Raw genomic sequence first — 19,301 nt, forward strand, 5'->3', positions numbered from 1 at the left:
CTTTGACACAGCCGAAATTCGACTCTCGTACTTCGGCTTATCCAAATATTTCTTAGAGAAAATACATAGGGAAAAATCGGGACTTTTTATTTTGCTTCGAGTGAAGTGATTTTCGACTCACTCGACGTCGACTTATCCGAGGTTTACTGTATATTATTCACTCCCTTGCATGGGATTAAGAATAGTTTCAACTTGACCTAATCTAGTTAGACTCTGGTATTTAGTATGCTCTGCTTCTAGACTATAAGGGTTAATAAATCTACTTGCAGCATACATGTAGATACATCGTATTTGTCTGACTGTTTGATCATGAGTCAACTGAATTGCATCATTAACAGCTTCCAGAAATAGTGTCTCCCGTCACACACATGTGCTGCATATCATCTCCAAGGTAGGAAATCACTGGGTTTCCTTTTGAAAAGAACTAATTATGTCCCTGTTCTCATTGTCTCACAAGTCATGATATGTTTGTCTTTTTTTTCACAGTTTTGGAGTTTGAGGATGTGTACCTGGCCAACATGCCATCTGCTGAACTGTACGAAAAGAGTTTCATGCATCGAGATGTAATAACACATGTAGCAGCCACCAAGTAAGAAAGAGGCTTCCTATACCTGCTTTACAAAACTGAAAACTCTTCTGTCTTTTTTGTCTACATACAAGTCTCTTGAAATCTCGTTTATTTTGCTATCAGGAAAAGAGTATAAAGTAGCAGACTAGTCCTTCAATAACTTCGTGAATCAATTGATGAATAAATAAAGATGATGCATGAGGTTACATGCTGTTCTTCTATTGAAAAAATAACAAAAGAGAAAAAATGCTGTTGACAAATTTATAGAGCTATTGAAAGAAATGTTTAACTGTAGATAATGCACATATGAAACACAGTTACTTTCCAATTTCTTTTCAATCTTTCTTCATCTCTATCCCAACAAATTATCTGACATAAAAAGATAATGCATGCATGCTGCTGACATGCTAGATTATCAATGAGAGAAGTACATTACAACAGCTCTACATAGTGTAGTTTTTGCTCTATGACTTTAGAAAAAAGAATGGCAGCATGAAAAATATTTACTTGATTCATTTGTCCATCATATCCTCCTGTGCTTATGTATCTCCTCCACTAACAGGACAGAGTTCATAATCACAGCCAGCTGCGATGGCCATGTCAAGTTCTGGAAGAAGCAGGAAGGAGGGATCGAATTTGTCAAACACTTCAGAGCACACCTAGGTACAACTTATAATGATGATAATAATAATAGTAATAATAATAATGATAATAATGATGATGATGATGATGATGATAATATACATAATAATAATAATAATAATGATAATAATAATAATAATAATAATAATAATAATAATAATAATGATAATAATAATAATAATAATAATAATAATAATAATAATAATAATAATAATAATAATAATGATAATAATAATAATAATGATAATAGATACATAAAGTGAGAGAGTCCACATGGTCAAGATTACTCACTGATTTCTATTGAGCTATTCCCATTGCACAAGTCAGAAGTAGCTATAATCTTCATGGTATTGTTGAGATCCAGATTAGCGCCATCTTGATTTCATATCAGCAACTTGTCATTACATATTTCTGATTTCATGCCATATGATACATACATGTATGCACAAGATACCAAACTTTGTTGTTGTTTTTTTTAGGGGGGGGGGGTGGGGGAGGTAAAATACAGTTCGGATATTTTTCTGCCAAGTATAAAGGGGAAAGTCATATCTATTTTATTTCATGCTTAAGTTCATCTCAAACTATGAAGGCAGAATGATCCCTATTCAAGGTGAAACAGAAATTGCCTAAAAGCAGTGCAATGTAAGCAAGGTATCATGGAACATGTCTACAAATATCATACATGCATAAAGACAGTGGCCGTTTAGATAACGGTCATCATTCCACAGGACATCAATAAAAGGTGTCGGGCTATCATGATAGAATGTAATGACATCCTGTTCACTTTGAATGATAAATCTAACAGTGTTATCTGATATATAGCAATTTTGTTTTTCTATCCTTTGTGCAGGAAAAGTTCAGGACCTGTCAGTGAGCAGTGATGGAGCATATTTGTGTACAATATCAGATGACAAATCAGCCAAAATATTTGATGTGACAAACTTTGGTGAGTACAGCTGTGGCCATGAGGAAGATGATAGATACAGATCAGAGTGATGAGAGTCATAATCACTCTGAGCTACAGTAAATTAAAGGGATGGTATAGTATTGGTTGAGGTGAGGATTCAGCTTCTAAATTTTTTTTTGTGACATATTTAGAAACCACTTTGTGATATGTCAAAGAGCGTACAATTATAAGAGGAATTCAAAGTTTATTTGATGAAAATTGATTTTGAAACAGTTGAGATATCCAGAAACAAAGTATAAAAACAAAGTGATCCTAATAAACGATGGGTCCCACTCTTTATTATGGTCGCTCTGTTTTGGATATATCTCGGCCATTTCAAAACCAATTTTCATTAAAAGAAAACAAACAAACTTTGAATTCCTCTAGAATTATATGCTCTTTCATATTTCATAAGAGGGTTCTTAATATCTCAAAAAATCATCACCCAAAAAATGTTGCAAACCTGAAGATCCATCTCAACCAAGATTGTACCAGCCCTTTGAACTTCAGATTCTATGCCTGTAGTTCTACAAGTGTTTACTCACCAATAGAATCATCACACTAGATTATCTCACTGAAAAATTTGTCGAAGTGATGATGGCCATTTTTTACAGTATTTTGCAGTTTACCAAAAGGATTGTTGGAATGTACAGCAGTGGCTTTGTATTGGCTTATAAAATGTAAGCCTCTCATCAAGCCAAGAGGCATTCACGGGATATTACATACAAACACTGTTCAATCTTTAATGCCTCTGCATAGAGCATTTATTTGTCATGCTACTACACAATAATTTGATCATACTCTCATCTCCATAACTTTAATTTCAAGTAATCACTGCCCTTTGACTGTCATTACAAAATGTATTTTCCTTCTTTACATTTTCCCTTTGTTGCTCCCATCCTCCAACTTTTCTAGGATCTTTCATCAACCAACAATCAAAACAACGACTATTTATGTACATACAGTTTTACTGCAAACCTCTCTTCTTGACTATTTGATTGTCGCGAAAATTTTGGCAACTCACTCAATGTAGGCACAGTCCTTCATGAAAACTAAGATGATACAAAAAGAAAGAGGGGATGACTATGAGTTTGTGATCCCCAATGATTGGTCATTTCAAAATATCTGTGCTGACTGGCAAAGAAAGAATGCTACTAGATGATTTAAGTACCAGATAGACTGTATACGCATGTCTTTAGCGAGTCACATTTTTTGTGAACCGGGACTTTCCACCAATTTTGTGCATGATTGAATTTGCAAGCATTGAGTACAGTAATGAAAGGAAATGCATGTCGCATATAATTATGTCAAGATTAGAGTTGATGAATTTGCACGTTGTTTAATGCGGGAATAGCACCTGACTTGCAAAATTAGCAAAAATAAAAGCTGTGATGGTTGATATTTGAGATTTGTCACCACATTGTACTAATTTTATACCTGTCATGATATTTGTGGTAATTTGCAGACATTGTACTGCAAAATTCATGAAGTGATGCAAACTGTGATGTGCAAAAATGTTTGCATAATAATTTGTACACGCATACAAAAGTGAATTAATGTAATCAAATTTATGCTGAAGTTGGTTGGTTCCTTACATTTGTTTTCCCGAAGTCCTTCAGCAGGTTGTGATCTCTTTTAACTTTTTTCATTGTGGCATTCTATTTTTCCCGCTGATTAGATATGATCAACATGATGAGGCTCAGTTTTGTCCCTGGACGCTGTGAATGGACCTACAGGGCAGGTGATGCTATCCCAGCCTTAGCCATGTAAGAAGCTTTTAATTAGATTCTGTACCTTCTCAAAGTAAAACAAGGCAAAATAACATGACCACTGGTTCTTTAGACTAAGAATTTCCAAAGATGTACTCGATCTAAAGTGCTCTTCCATAATAACAAAATTTCAGTTACAATGAAGTAAAATCAGACCCCAATATTATCCACTTTATGTTTTTACTGTTTATTTGTTCGTTAATAACAAAATTTCGATATAACAAAAGAAAACTGCTTGTCCCCAGGACTTTGTTACATCAGGAGTCAACTGTAGTACAAACACATGCACACACACCCACATGAAACAATTCCAAGAAATTGTATGAAATATTAGGGAGCAGCTTGAATGCACCACTAGCTGATCACAAATGCAGCTGTTATCATGAAGCACTGTGTTTCAGTGTTTCCTTTGAAGTATAAAAAGGGGATGTAAGTAATTTCTGAGTATGTTTCATCAATATTAAACAAGCAAAACAACATCTTTTTGGGGGAATTCAAGTTTTATTGGTGAACTCACTTGGAAAAATCAAGAACTTTATCATACTATGGATACTGATCATGTCTGCTGAAGTGAAGGAAAAATGGTTAAGGGCAACACTCTCGTATTTGATATTGGTCAATATTTAACAGAAAAGCAATTCACAGGAATCAATTTTCTTTGAAGCATTTTATTTTCATCATAGCATGCATATTTTAGTTTGTACAACTTTCACTTGTTGCTATGCAGACATTAAAAAGGAAATTAACTCTTAGTGTGCATAAGGCATTTTGTTTTCTTCTTGCATTTCTAGTGTCTTGTACCCATCAAACAAAATTGAAAGCCTCCAGCTGGGAAAAAAAAATGTGTGATTCAAGGCTTCAGGACTTGTGTTGAGGGCTTCCAAAAATTTTTATTGTGCAGAGTCAAGACGTTCTTGTTATTAAAGCAGACTATGCCCACTTTATAGCAGTGCAAGATTGCTCATCAAAATTTGAGCCATTTTCTGAGCATGTGAGTTTTCACCATGTTTGTGATGGAAATATTGCCTTCATTTTATTGTTTGTTCGTTTGTTTGTTTGTTTGTTTGTTTGTTTGTTTGCTTGTTTGTTTGCAAAGAATGTGCACTAGTATTGCATGTCAGTACATCACTTCTGGTCATAATCCATTTTTGTTTCAGTTCTGAAGCAGAGACTGGTAAAATTCACATCTTTGATGGGAAGGGTACGAGTGAACCAATGCACACTCTTGAGAAACAGCATGGTGCACCAGTCATCATTATCAAGGTGAGCTTTGATATAACCATACATGTACAGTGAGATCACCAACAGCATACTTAGGAGCTGTAGTGAGAAATGTACTTTTATATGACATTCAAGTATAGCAGGGACTTAATGTAGTTTTCATTCTGTTTATGCCTCCGCCATGAAGTGGTGCCGGAGGCATTATGTTTTCGGGTTGTCCGTCCGTCCGTCCGTCCGTCCGTCCGTCCGTCCATCCGTCCGTCCATCCGTCCGTCCTTCCGTCCGTCCGTCCGTCCGTCCGTCCTTCCGTCCGTCCGTAATGAATTTTGTGGACAAGGTAACTATCAAAACCTGTTGAGGTATCCTAATGAAACTTGGCATGTATGTGTATTAGGGGGTGAAGTTGTGCCTATCAACTTTTGGGTGCACATGCTCAAGGTCAAAGGTCAAAAGGTCAAGGTCAAATACATAAAATTTCACTTTTTCCACCATATCTATTGAATGCCTGAAGATATTTTCTTGAAACTTAGTGTATACATGTATTACCCAATTAAGATTCTCTGGTGAAAGTTTGCGTCATGAGGTCAAAGGTCAAAAGGTCAGGGTCAAATACATGAAATTTCACTATTTTCGCCATATCTATTGAATGCCTGAAGATATTTTCTTGAAACTTAGTGTATACATGTATTACCCAATTAAGATTCTCTGGTGAAAGTTTGGGTCATGAGGTCAAAGGTCAAAAGGTCAAGTAAAAATATCAAAACTTCTTTTTTTTCTCCGTGCCTTGGAAAATTGTTCAAGGTATCTTCATGGAACATAGTATATACATGTACTGACTGGAAGTGATTATTTAGAGAATGTAGGGTTCATGGGGTCAAAGGTCAAGTGCAACACTTCAAAATTTTACTATTTCCCTCATATTTATGCAATGCCAGCAGGGTTATTATTTTTTTTACACTTGGTGTATGCATGTGTAACCTAATAGAAATTCTCTGGAAAGTTTTTTTTTTCTTCTTTTTTTGCCTCAAAGGTCAAAAGGTCAAAGATCAAGTGAAAGTGCTGAACTAACTTTTTCCTCCATATCTCGAAGTGGCTCAAGTTATCTTGAAACTTAGTACATATTATGCATGTTCTACCTGAAAGTGATTATCTTATGAATTTTAGGGTCAAGGGCCAGATGAAAATGGTAACAATTTACTATTCAATTCAGAAATTGCACTTTTTCTCCACACCTGTACCTTGAAAATTACTCAATGCCTAAATGTATGAATGGGTCAAAGTCAAGTTAAAGACCTTAAATCCCTAGATACATGCTCTCCTATTCATCCAATTAAACCTAGGTCAAGGAAGGTGAACATTCAACACATTTGTGACAAACTTGTCATTTCAATATTTTGCCAATTTTGTGAAAATATAATCACACATTGTTCACATGTACTATCTAGACCTATTGGGAAAATCATGCATTATGGCGGAGGCATACCAGTCGCCAAAGCGACATTTCTAGTTTAGATTTGTCACTGAACATTCCTGAAGCTTGTGTCTGATTTTGCAACTCAACCGCTCGTTTTCCAAGAACTATAGAACTAACTCTCTCACTGGTCACATCTGCTCATGCTTCGCAATCAACACAAAGCTTCCCCTCGCATTTAGCAGTCTCAACATTTCTCTGAGGATAGACAGTGCAGGCTACTAGTACCCCAAACATTGAGGGATGGTCAGCTCTCTTACAGTTCTTCTCAGAACTTTCAGTCTGAAAATTCTTTCTTTCTCTATCTCTTTAGTCCCCCTCCTCTCTCACACTCACTTTAGTTCTGCTCAGATATAACTTTTTCGCTCAAAAAAATCCCTTTTTTTTCAAAATTTCTGCTTATCTAACTGCCTCCAATCCCAGCATAATTTCAAACACTACTACTGCCACATGCTACGATCATGAAAAAAAGAGAAGTCTTAACCCGTTGAGGATGGTTTGATTTTGCTACAACACGCATTTCCCATAGACACCTATACTCGGGACTTGCCCTCGACGGGTTAATATCTTAAAGATTGGTTTGTATTTTTTCACAATTCTTGAGTGGTATTGCACTCTGCTCATCAAATGGCCTGTTCATGTTATTGCACATACTGTGTAATTCATTCATTAACGTCAATGTCGCCTTTTAGAAATCCCTTGCCCATAGAGATGGTTGGAAGTTGTGCTTGTTTGTACCCAGGTTTGTTTCCCTCTCTACTTCTCAACTTTCTGGTTTTTTTCATTCATTGTGCTTGTCTTCCTCCCTGTAGTATAACCCTATCTTTGAGGTGGCGCTGTCTGTGGATAAACAAGGAATCCTTGAGTACTGGATGGGGCCAAAGAAGGACTACATCTTCCCGCCGATGGTCAGCTTCAGATACAAGACCGACACTGACCTCTACGAGTTTGTCAAGGTGAAATATGCTTTGCTCTATTTTGATAATTCCATAGCTCACATGTTATTTTGAGCTCACTAGTCCATATGTATCACCTTCTTCTTCTCTCGTTTGAGACGGCTGTGCAGTATCAAAAAGCCGCTGCAGCTAGCTCACTTTGTCAAGGTTGAGTTTGTCGAGATCCAGGTTAGTGGGTGGGGCAAGGGTGGGGCACTCGTTGATGATGTGGTGGAACGTCTGTTGTGCGGCACCACACAGGCAGGCTGCAGAAGGGCGCAGACCCCAGCGGTGCATGTTGGCATTGAACCGGCCCACTCCTGATCGTAGCCGATTCAGTGTTGCCCATTCTTTGCAGTGTAGGTAAGTGCCCGGTGGTAGGCTGGTGTTTGGATCAAAGTGGTCATCAACTATTGCTTTCCATTTGCACATCTGTTAGGCCCAAGAAATGCAATACACATTGTATATTCTGTTTTTGTGCCCAATTATGCTCTTCATATAAAACCAAAGAATAATTACTGACCACAACGATGACTCTCTTTCAACATTCATTCATTGTACATGTGAGTCAGTTTGTTGCAAGCGATTGAATTCTTTTGATTGGCTCTCAACAACAGTATGTTCATTTTAAACTTTGTCTTTGTTTCCACAGTGCAAGACAGTGCCGACATGTTTATCTATCTCGCCAAACGGAAAGCTGATTGCAACCATTGCCAAGGATAGAAAGGTATGAAAGGTCACAGCTATGTGATATATTAGCTTTAGATTTGCGGCGTGGACGTTGAGACAACGCTTGAGCTGGACGTTCTCCTCTTCTGTGCATCATGTTGAAAAGTCGCTTTAAATTACGCTGGGTACGCAACCTATAAAAATAAAATGGCGCCCCCATATGATTGGTGCATGAAGTAGCTCTCTACATCGTGAATTGAGCAGACGTAAAAATAGCCCAGAACGCATAGTGAAAAACTCAGACGACGCAAGCTATAAATAGATCAACTTGATGTGTGTTTTGTGCATGCCCATAACATGTTATTTTTTTCCTCTGAACATCCCCGTTGCAAAAACCTAAAGCTCCCTAATATTGATTGAAATCATCGGAGTTAACTTAATGTTGTGAAAATCAGGTAGATACATTGTATGTAGAGTTCACCAATAAATATCCGACTGAATGATGCAAAGAACCCTATTTCCAGCAGACCTATCAAGGTTATGTGAACACAACCTGTTTTGGTCTAATCTTCATCCTTTAGAGACAAGACAATTTAACCAGAAATGAATATCTTTACTGCATATTACATGTCAATACATTTTACAGACCAGTATTTTTGTGAGCAGTGGGTTGGTGGTAGTTATCTCTCCACCATCACCAAGAACATTACACTGTGATGTTAATTAACATTTGGTAATAAGTTTCCAAGCAATGCTTTGAATCAACAATGAACGTATCCAATGAGACTTTATCATGATTTAGGTCTTAGTATCTTTTGTTTAATACCGGTATTTGTTTGTCTGTGTTGTTTTAATGTCTAGATACGAATTTTCCGTTTCCTGACCGGCAAGCTGACCAAGGTGCTGGACGAGTCCCTCCAGACCTTCACCGAGTTACACCAGATGAGACAGCAGCTGCCGGACATGGAGTTTGGCCGCCGCATGGCGGTGGAGAGGGACTTACAGAAGACCGACGCTTTCGCCCTCGCAAACATCAGTGAGTACCACTGTGAAGTTTCTATTTCTGATGTTGTCAGCATTCATTTCATCTTGAGAGATTATGGCGTAAGTTTGCATTGAGTGGCTGAATAGTCCTACTCTTGAATGACAATCTTTGAAGCACTTGCAGCAGATGAAGTCTGTTTTAGCTGAGGCTGAGGCTGCCCTTGCCTTCCTCCTGGCTCTCTTGTCAACCTGCTGATTGTTTCTTGCAGTTCAGCCTCCTCGACACCCTCCCTGACAGTACCTCTCCACAGCTGACAATTGTCAGCTACACCTTTCCATGTACTGGTGTTGATGTCAAATATCTTCATGTAGCGTTTGCACACATCCTTGAAGTGAATACTGTATACAGCATGTCCATCGGGATGTGACCTGATTCCATTTGATGCATGTGATCCATCCACTGATGTACTTACCATGAATTATATCCATCTAATCACATGAGTAGATGATTTATAAGGCATGCACTAAGAGCCGGCAAAGAACTACTGTAAGATAAGCAATTTCGACTGCTTTTTAAAGGACAAGTTCACCTTCATTAACATAAGGATTGAGAGAATGTAGCAATATTAGTAGAACACACCATTGAAAGTTTGTGGAAAATCAGACAATCCGTTCAAAAGTTATGAATTTCTGAAGTTTTTGTGCAGTCACCGCTGGATGAGAAGACCACTGCAGTGTATGATGTCATATGCGTACAACAATATCAGGAAAATATAAAGAGAATTTCACAAAATTTCATCTTTTGAAAAAAGTACACATTCCCTTGACTCCTTACTGACATATGTTATGGATGATGTTATTCCCATTGCCTTTAGAAAGAGGCAAGTCAAGTGCTCTTTTATTATGCGAAAAAAGTGAAAATATGTTGAATTTTCTTTACATTTTCTTTATACTGTTGTACTCATACTGTATGACATCACGAGCCTTAGTAGTCTCCTCATCCAGCAGTTCCAACACAAAAGTTTTAAAAATTCATAACTTTTGCATCGATTGTCCAATTTTCCTCAAACTTTCACTGATGTGTTCTACTAATATTGCTGCATTCTCTTAATCCTTATGTTGATGAAGGTGAACGTGTCCTTTAACTAATTTTGGTTTGCTGGAGTGCACATGTAGCACCCCCTTTGAGAGATCCAGATTTTGGCCATGCAATATGAAGCTTGTGTGCACGTTGTAGTACCACATTAGAATTTGTACTTGATTTATATTGCTGTGGAATACTTCAATGCGAAACCTGTGTATCACAGTCCCCTGTTCATTTATTTACTCTATAGTAATATGTTTTGTTACTTTGATCCCATCTCCTTCTAGTGATCAGAAGTAGGTGAGAATGTAGTATAGTGAGACTGGAAAGGAAAGAAAACTTTTATTGCGTTAGCATATTCAAAAGAAGATTTAGGTACGCTGAATATTACTCCATGCCCAAACTTACATATACAGACTTTGGTATCTTTTTGTTTGCCATTTCAGTATTTGATGAAAGTGGCTATTTCGTGCTGTATGCCACTATGCTGGGTATTAAAATTCTCAACCTCCACACCAACAGAATATCACGCATCATTGGAAAGGTAAGAAGAACAGTGTGCAGAAAATGTATTCAATGGTGTAGTGTATAGGCTGTTATTTTCACAAGGGTTTAATTTTCGCGAATTTCGCAAATCACAGTTGGACCGAGAATCTAACAACACGCAAAAATGTCACCATGTACTAGGGTAATAGTGCATTTTCAATAGCGTTGATGTCAATTCGTGAAAACAACATCTCGCAAATATGTCTGTCACCTCCTCATTCGCGAAAATAACAGCTATTAAATACAGTATATATAGAGAGGCATTGTTATGATTAGCTGAAAAAAAAAATCCTCACATTTTCGTTACATCACTCCAGTCTTATGATATCATATATTGTTGTAGAGTACACGAGGGTGGCATAGTCAATTCACCAAATTTTAGGAAATTCATCACATATGAACAGATCATTTGAATTTCCTCTGCCTATCACAGAATGTTTTATGTTAAGCTTTCTGCATTCTCTGAATCCACATTTATGTCAGGAGAAATTCACCTGTTAAACTCCTTGAAAAAAAAAAAATGTTTTACAATGTAGTTGTTCAGGGATCATTCATTTCTGGTATGATTGCAAGAGATCAAATATTTACATTTTTAGAAAATTTGTGAAATGTAAATTTCAATAACTTTCAATTTTTTGGGTGTCCAATTTCAAAAGAATATTACATTCTATTTTGTTTCCCCAGTGATGATAGTCAAATTAACTTGTTGAAGACTAGTCCCGAGAATACTCGGGAAAGTGTCCATGGGAAATATGTGTTATAGCACTATCAGTCTGTCCTCAACATGGGTTAAGCATGAAGTTGAGTTTGTAAAGGAGACTTTCAGATGACTTTGAGAGTTTTGCATTTGAACCTCTATAATTTGGTTAGACTTGGTGCAGAGTTTCAGAATTTATATTGAATGGGATGAGGAATAAAAATGTTTTCAAAATTCATAACAAATTGCAATGAAGTAGGATGATGATGTAGCAGCTTCGTGTATAAATGCATGATTGGGTGCGCAAGGAAGCAGAGCAAAAGAAGGAAACATGCATAGATTTTACACATGTGAAGTTGTTAAGGAAGTGTAATTTATTGCTACATTACTGGAATATGTGAGCCTCCTATATCTTCATCCTTGTTCATTGTATTATATTGTGGGTTTGCAGAGTATTGATGTTTCTGCTCAAGGACCACAAAAAATTCCACAAATCTATATATGTGGTATTATTGGTTTATTTAATACATGATGTGAATTGTAAATGTAAATCATTTGCAATGAATGTCCCTTTAAAGGTACAGTTTACCATTGGGAGCAGTGATTTAAAACAAATTTTGAGGTATCATAATTGATGCATATGCGTAGGTTAGTGATATCACAAAACATCCTACATATAGAAATTTGCAATAAAGCCTAAAATATAGGGAGATACATGTATCACTATATTTCCGAATAAACAGTAGCTATAGACAGTTCATTCTAGAAACAATTTTACTATAAGTATCGTTCACATTCTGTATATTTAACAATACTTAAAGATCATGTTTACCTTTGGGAGCAGCGATTTCAAAAATGTTCTAAGATATCACATTTGATGCATATGTGTAGGTCCTTCGTATATAAAATGTTTACAATAAGCCTAAAATATAAGGAGATATCAGTATTTTTCTCAATAAACTGTAACTCTAGATGATTTAGTCTGAAAACATTTTTATTATAAATATTGTTCACATTTTGTGTATTCAAAAACACTTACCGGCAATATTGATTATGTGGATTCAAATTTGTACAGTGGTTGTTTCTATCCCCAACTTACATTTAAGAACTATTTTAAAGCACTAATGCTGGGTTTTTGTTTCATATGCAAATGATGAATAATGCCTTTAACCCTAACTTACCTGCCCCCCCCCCCCCTCGAGGAATTTCGCGACCATTCCACCGTGCAAAATTTTTTGACCGCGCCGCTTGCTGACTTTTTACTTTCAAGTCTCGCGCAACTTTTGAGACCAAATTTGTTGCGCCCGGGCATACTGTTCCGAAGCCACGCCCCTTCAAAAAATTTTCGTTAACCCCAAAATTGCTCAAAAACCTGATTTTGTGTACAAAGTCAATACAAATTGTGTTTTTTCACATAATTCATATAAAGATTCATATTTTTTTTTTTTTAATGGCTGAAATAAATTTATTTTAGTATAATTATGCTTCTAAAGATGTGTATGACAAATTCTGCGGGAAAAAACAACAAAAACATAAATTCTAAAAAACAACAAAAACAAAAGTTTGAAAAAACAAAGAAATACATAAAAAATGATAAAACAGTAAAAAACATAAGAAATTAATTTTGATACTGAATTTTTTTTTTTTTAATGCACAAATGTTTGGAATGTCACTAGGAATATTTACACCAAAAATTAGCATTCCGTAAGCTTTCATAAGCCAATTACAGACGAAAATGAGGTTATTTGCATATATTTGCATAATTAATTCATTTAAAATGGAAAATGCAAATTTTTTGAAAATTTAACTCAACAGTCTTGTAGATTACATCCGGCTTCATGTTCATGCAAAATTTTGCGGCAATCGCGCGATCAACGGCCGAGATCTGAAGGGGGGGGGGGGGGGGGCCATAATGGCTCCCCCCCCCCCCAGGAATTTAAGCTTGCTAAATAGCTCAGTAAGTTAGATTTAAGGTTAAAGTACAACCTTTTTTATAATTTTTGTTTCTCTGTGCTTTCTACAGCAAGAGAATGTGAGATTCCTGCACCTCAGTCTGTACCAGGGCAAGCCAAGCGGGAGCAAGGCAGCCATCACCATCGAGATGAAGGCATCAGAGAATCCTAGTCTCCAGGCAACGGAAAGTGACCCCACCCTGGTCTGCAGCGCCTTCAAGAAGAATCGCTTTTATCTCTTCTCCAGAAGGGAGCCGGATGATGTGAAGAGGTGAGAATCCTTGTTGTGGAGGAAAAGTAGGGATTTATTGGAATTGAGGATTTGATGCTCCACTCTCCCTACCCCCCCCCCCCCATGCTTAGAAACACATACACTTAGTATGTTCAAATTGACAAACATTCTTACGTCAAGCTTTTTATTTTTATGCAACTGATTGACAAATTACCCAACATTGACATTCATTGTAAAGAAGCATTTGGTTGATCAGTTTTTTTAGTTTAGTAGACATGACAAAATAACTCATGGACATGCATACTCGAGCAGGATTTGAACCTACAATCTCCTGAGCACCAGACAGGCATCTTATTCACTAGACCACAGAGCTTCCGCCTCACAGCCTGTGCTGGTTCTAAAACTGTGTATCATACAGCGAGTACCAGTAAAACACTGATCAATTCAGTGCTTTTTTAGATCGATATATGGCAATTTGTCAATCAGTTGCAGTATACACTGTGTTATACACTCTATTTGTAAGCATTGTTGATTATTGTCATAACACATTTATTAATCATTGAAAATGAAAAGCAAACTATAATATCATTCTACCTTTCCTTCTGTGCATCAATATTCTTTTGTCATATGACAGAAAAAAGATAATTAATTAAAATCAAGTTTTCTCATCTTCTTATGTTTATCTGTATCTCATTTCATCTCTTGTCCCAACAGCAATGAGGCAGAAAGAGATGTGTTTAATGAGAAGCCAAGCAAAGAAGAGCAGATGGCAGCTACGCAGGTGAGAAGTTGACATTTTTGTATGCTTTCAAGCTTCTTCTTGAAACTTGAGTTATGGCCAGTGTGACCAACAACATTATCACTATCATGTAGACCTACATATAAAGACTACACATACCTGCCTGTGTGTATTTATTTACTTCATACAACTAGCGAGTTCCTAAAGGGAATCTGTCGTTAGATATTATGGTGCTTTGATTGAATCGATCTTGGTCCCCTGCCCTTCCTGTACCCATGGTACATTTGAAAACCATGCCTAGTGTAGGCCCGCTAGAATAGGATTGCATGTCAATGAATGTGCGCGCCAAAATGTAAGCTCATCGGTAACAATCCATTCCAGTTGGGCCTGATTCCTGGGCTGCGTGAGTGGTGCGTATATAAGGGGATTATGAGCCAACAAGCACAATCATATACATGTACCATGGAGACAGTGCTTGGGATCTAGCAGAACAAACTTAGCACTATCTTCCGGCAGTTGGAAACTGACGAATATGTTTTGTAGTTCCCCTCGAGATTTGTACTGATAGGAACTGCCATGTCCAACGTACAAATGCGGACAGGTAAACAAATAGCCTGCATACACTACCTTTAACTACCAATACAAACATGACTGAGTCACAACCTAAAGGTTTGGTTGTGGTCCTAATAAAAGGTGGATCTCATCTTATATTGGGACCACTTTTTGGGGGGCTATCTCAGCCATTTCAAAACCAATTTTCATCAAGTAAGCTTTGAATTTCTCTTAGAATTTTACGCTCTCTCATAGTTTATAAGAGGATTATTTTATGAATACACTCTTTCATATTTAATATTTAAGTAGTTTCTCATCTCACAAAAAAAAGAAAAGAAATGAAAGCCCATTCCTACCAAAAGTATACTATCAACTAATACAAAAATATACAGATGAACAGGATATAGCTAGTATAAATAGTTCTCAGTATTGTAACTTGTTCCTGTAGCATCAACTCATGAACAGGAACTTCACACAGCAGGTTCCTGTAGCATCAACTCATAAACAGGATCTTTGTACGGCAGGTTCCTGTAGTGTCAACTCATAAACAGGAACCTGGTATACCAGGTTCCAAAAGGTAGATGAGAGTGTCTGTATTTGTGGCCTACATGTAAATTCATACTTATTGTCCCCGCCGAACGAGTTCGAGCAGGGGACTATGAAACGGGCTCCGTACGTGTGTGTGTCTGTGTGTCCGTCCGTCCGTCTGTCTGTCCGTCCGTCCGTCCGTCTGTCCGTGCTAACGAGAGTATGCTTGTGTGGCTAGGAGAACAATAGTGCACAATAGATGGCCTTTATTCCGTCAGGCTTGTGTGGCTAAAATTTTTGCTTGTGTGTCTATTTTAACAAAAGGGAGAACAAAGGGGTAGACACACACGTATATCACCGTAAGGTGATCAAAATGTTCAATTTGTTACTTCTCTGTCATTTATGAGCCAATTTTGATTTTGTTTGCTTTATATGATAGCACTACATGGGAGCTTTGAAACTTCTACACAGAATTTCAGTTGTGACCTTTGACCTTGACCTTTGACCTATATTGTACATTTTGCTACAAAATGCTACTCCTTCGCCATTTCTAACCCGATTTCGATTCCGTTTGCTTTATGTGATGGCACTAGGTGAGGGCTTCAAAACTTCTACACAGAATTTTGACCTTTGACTTCTTTGACCTTTGACCTTGATTTTTGACCTGTATTGTACATTTTGCTACAAAATGCTACTTCCGACGGGGACATATATTACGCACCGCATAATTTCTACTTTTCCTTGTTTTTTCTATTTTTCTTCAGATTACTTGGGAACGCCCACAAAAAATCCTTCCAAACCAATATTCTTGAGATGACCTCAACTTGCATGTTCCCTCGCCATGTCTTTTGTTAGTCACATTAATATCTCAGAAACATGCAAGTTATGCTTAGTCGAGAGGAAGGTGCATTCCAAGGTCTTTTGTTAAACATTTCAGTACTTTAGCAGTGATTGACAGATGGTGTCATCTCAAAAATATTGGTTTGGAAGGATTTTTTGTAGGTGTTCCCAAGTAACCTGGAGAAAAATAGAAGAAAAAAATCGTTAAAAATATATGGAATGTTTCTAGATATTCGTTTCTCCGCAAAAGTGATGCTGAAATATCATAAATCAACACAAATCAAAATGCATTTGGATTTCAGGGGCCCTTTAAAGAAGATCAGCAATCCAGCCCCAATATTAAAATCCATCATGCAGGAGGAAGTGTAATAAGTGGGTATTGCATAATTCACATCAGAAAAACCAAAATATTATAACTGTTTACAACAACATGAGACTGCAAGTAGCATAAAGAGGTTTGACTGAATGCTGTGTCATCCTCGGCAGTTGACTTTTGTTTAATAGCAATTTGAGTCCTGAACTTTTTTTATTATTGTTTTAATGTGATATTGACTGGCCGTGAGGGAGATATCCAAGTACATGTATATTGTCTGAGTGAGGAACATTTTGTATAAATTGAAGATGAGTATCAAATTGTATGCAAATGTCAGAGGCCTACACTGCACACTGTATGTATAGCAAAAGACATAGGAAATTGTGTTGGCAGATCAAATGGCAATGAAGGGGTGTTACAAATACTACAAGATGCAACGGACCATCAAATGTGTGCGAAAACAAACAAACAATTATTGCTTGTGTATAGAATATGCATGTATGTATTGCAAATTATTTATTTCACAATGAAGCTATCTATGAAGCTATGTACAAAAGTGTTTAATATATATACAAATATTAGTCAAATTGTCAAATTCTGACAATGCTTTGCTAATTATATCATGATTTTACACTTTACAATGATCAATTGCTTATATTCAAGAGATATTGGTCCTTGATTTTATGAACTTTTTTTTCTTCAGTGGTTCGAGAGGAATTAGGGACTCATTATGAGCAATATAAGAAGAATACAGACAGTAAACTCTTGAGATCATTGCAAAACTAGAGAAGCACTCTGATAGCACAGACCTCCGCCAAGCATGCAGCTCATTTCTACCACTGATCTTGTTCTTCAATAGAGATATCAGTGATTTCCACCCATATGTACTTATAATAATAAACCATATTTATATGGCGCATATCACAAAAATATATTAATGTCTCTATGCGCATTGAAGGAAAAAAGGAACTAATAAATAGAAATAAGGAAAATAGACATGTGTGAGAGAGAGAGGAGGCAGAACAAGATGAAAAGTGACAGAGCTGTGACAAACATTGCTTAGCTTTAAACCTGGTCCACGGACATGTTAAAGAGATATGTTTTCAACAAACGCTTAAAATCATCTACTGTGTTAATTTGCTTAAGATACGTGGGTAATTTGTTCCATAACTCTGCTGCTGCCAGTTGAAAAGATCTTGCGCCATAAAATTGTGTTGATATTGTGGGGGTGTGCAACAGAAGTTTGGACTGAGAGCGAAGATTCCTTGCTGGACGATATTTTGTTATGAGCTGTTGGAGGTAAGTAGGACCTAATTCTTGCAAACACATAAATACCATGATTAAGATCTTGAAGTCAATCCGTTGCTTTACTGGCAGCCAATGCAGTTGTCTTAGGATTGGACTTATATGTTCATTGAGTCGAGTACGTGTAACCAACCTTGCAGCAGAGTTTTGTATTCTCTGCAACTTTTGGATTTCATTGTTTGGTAAACCATACAAAATGCCGTTACAGAAATCAAGACGAGACATTATGTGAGCGTGAACAAGTTTCTCTGTCGACTTTTTGGAAAGGAAAGGACGAATTGTTCCAATCTTGCGCAAAGCAAACGAGGCTGTTTTACAAATCTGATTCACATGGGCTGACAATGTCATATGTTTATCCAGTCTTACACCAAGGTTCCTGGCGGAGTCAACTGTCTGTATACAATTGCTATCAAATGAAATGCTTTCAATCCTACCGTATTGCCTGAATTTACTTGTAAAATGCAAAATTTCAGTCTTATCTTCATTGAGTTTAAGACCATTGTGAACCGACCAATGTTTTATGTCGACCATACAGGCTTGGAGTTGCAAAATTGCTTCTGACTGATTACCCCTCTTTACCAGAATATATACTTGTGTGTCATCAGCGTAAATCATACTATTTAGCTTGTGTGCACAGATAATGTCATATAGTGGGGCAATATAAAGGCTGAAGGCAACTGGGCCAAAAACTGATCCTTGCGGAACCCCGACAGAGGAGAACTTAGCATCTGATTTACAATTGTCAGTGGCAATTGTAATGGCATGCTGAAAATGTTTATAGTGTGCTGAAAGTCGCCCGATTTCCCAATACAAAGCCTTTGTTACGTCATAAACCCTTAGCTGCACGGTGCGCCTCGCCCTAGCAGAAACTAGAGCACGCACTTTAGTGCACGCATGCAAACCTCAAATACGCGCAGCCTGAACTCCCAAGTTCTTTGACCCTACCTGCCAAAATATCAAAAATCCTTCATAAATTCCCCCAAAATTCTCGGATTACTACCAAAAGTTAATCGTTTGTTACTTGTGTCATTCTCAACCTTTCCTCCAAGTTTCATCCCAATCCGTTTACTACTTTTTGAGTTATTTTGCACTCGGACAAACTAACTAACTAACTAACGAGCAAACACACAAACACACAAACCAACGGTAATGAAAACATAACCTCCTCCCTTGGCGGAGGTAAAAATAAAGTATGAAGCAGATTCTTTGGATTCAAGGAAATTGCAATGCAATGCACAATACACAGTTGGTTAAAAACCATACTTAAGTCACTAAGACAGTGTCCATATAAGGAAGCTTTCTCTGTAT

The 19,301-nt window shown here is 37.1% G+C and overlaps 1 protein-coding gene across 1 annotated transcript in view; it reads left to right on the forward strand.

The window, feature by feature from the left end:
* The window catches only part of LOC140237157 (peptidylprolyl isomerase domain and WD repeat-containing protein 1-like), a 68,803-nt gene that overhangs the window by 4,115 nt on the left and 45,387 nt on the right, over window positions 1-19,301 (forward strand). The window contains exons 2-12 of the mRNA XM_072317099.1: window positions 487-589; window positions 1,131-1,231; window positions 2,061-2,156; window positions 3,835-3,922; window positions 5,083-5,188; window positions 7,430-7,573; window positions 8,205-8,279; window positions 9,083-9,257; window positions 10,736-10,833; window positions 13,556-13,755; window positions 14,431-14,497. Of these exons, the coding sequence (XP_072173200.1) occupies window positions 487-589; window positions 1,131-1,231; window positions 2,061-2,156; window positions 3,835-3,922; window positions 5,083-5,188; window positions 7,430-7,573; window positions 8,205-8,279; window positions 9,083-9,257; window positions 10,736-10,833; window positions 13,556-13,755; window positions 14,431-14,497 (1,253 nt within the window). The remainder of the gene's footprint in view (window positions 1-486; window positions 590-1,130; window positions 1,232-2,060; window positions 2,157-3,834; window positions 3,923-5,082; window positions 5,189-7,429; window positions 7,574-8,204; window positions 8,280-9,082; window positions 9,258-10,735; window positions 10,834-13,555; window positions 13,756-14,430; window positions 14,498-19,301) is intronic.

This window comes from Diadema setosum, chromosome 13 (genome assembly GCF_964275005.1).
Source record: "Diadema setosum chromosome 13, eeDiaSeto1, whole genome shotgun sequence".
Taxonomy (NCBI): Eukaryota; Metazoa; Echinodermata; class Echinoidea; order Diadematoida; family Diadematidae; genus Diadema; species Diadema setosum.